This window comes from Theobroma cacao, chromosome 9, assembly GCF_000208745.1.
Source record: "Theobroma cacao cultivar B97-61/B2 chromosome 9, Criollo_cocoa_genome_V2, whole genome shotgun sequence".
In the NCBI taxonomy this organism is placed as follows: Eukaryota; Viridiplantae; Streptophyta; class Magnoliopsida; order Malvales; family Malvaceae; genus Theobroma; species Theobroma cacao.
Window position 1 is genome coordinate 12,945,611 of NC_030858.1, and position 1,008 is coordinate 12,946,618.

Below are 1,008 nucleotides of genomic sequence, written 5' to 3' on the forward strand. Positions count from 1 at the left end.
TCATGGCAAAAGATGGAGTTGTGAATCAAAAAATACTACTTGTTGTCCAACCACAAAATCAAGATAACTAGAAGGTGGTGGTGGTTTTGTCTTAAGAATAGGCACTTGCTTTGTTGAAGGTGGTGGAATAGACTTACTTTTACCTTCATTAACTAAATCCACTTTATAACAACTATCTATATAGGGATAGTTAGTTGCATTGAACAAATTAAACACTACTTTCTCCTCTCCAACTTTGAAAGTTATTTTGCCATTCTTCACATCAATATTTGCTCTAGTTGTAGCTAAGAATGGTCTTCCTAAAATAAGAGGAATTTGAATATCATCTTCAGTTTCAAGCACAATGAAGTCTACTGGAATGTACAACTTCCTAACTTTAACCAAGGCATCTTCTATAATCCCAACAAGGTACCTGATTGTTCTGTTTGCTAATTGCAAAGAAGCTATAGTAGGTTGTATCTTATTAAGTCCAAGGTTCCTAGCAATAGACAAAGGCATTATTAAAACACTAACACCTAAATCACATAAAGCTTTAGAAATTTTAAACCTACCAATAGTGCAAGGAATAGAAAAACTCCTTGGATCCTTAAGCTTTGGTGGAAGCTTATTTCAGATTATAGCATTGCACTCTTCAGTAAAAGAAACTGTCTTTAAGTCTTCCAATTTCTTCTTTTTTATCAGAATGTCTTTCAAAAATTTAACATAACTTGGCGTTTGTTCTAAAACTTTAGCAAAGGGAATATTAGTGTGCAGCTTTTTAAATACCTCAAGAAATCTTTAGAATTGTTTGCCAAGCTTTTGTTTCTAAAAAAGTTGGTGGGGGTGGTTGTGAAGGCTTAAATTTTAAATTTTCTACACTTAATTTTTCATTAAAATTTTCAACCACAACATATTTTCAGCAACTTTCTCAATTTTTTTAATATCTTTTTCAGCAAGCTTAACCAAATTTTTAGAATTTAAATTTGTACCACTTAGCTTTTTTCCACTTTTGAGTGTGATTGCATTGCA

At 31.9% G+C, this 1,008-nt stretch overlaps 1 protein-coding gene across 1 annotated transcript; it reads right to left on the reverse strand.

Moving 5' to 3' along the window:
• On the reverse strand, window positions 1–498 carry LOC108663240. Its single transcript, XM_018126825.1, has one exon. It carries the CDS (start codon window positions 496–498, stop codon window positions 1–3), a length of 498 nt encoding a protein of 165 aa, XP_017982314.1.

Coding starts and splice junctions, on each gene's coding strand:
- LOC108663240 (XM_018126825.1), bottom strand. CDS start 498: ATGCCTTTGTCTATTGCTAGGAACCTTGGACTTAATAAGATACAACCT.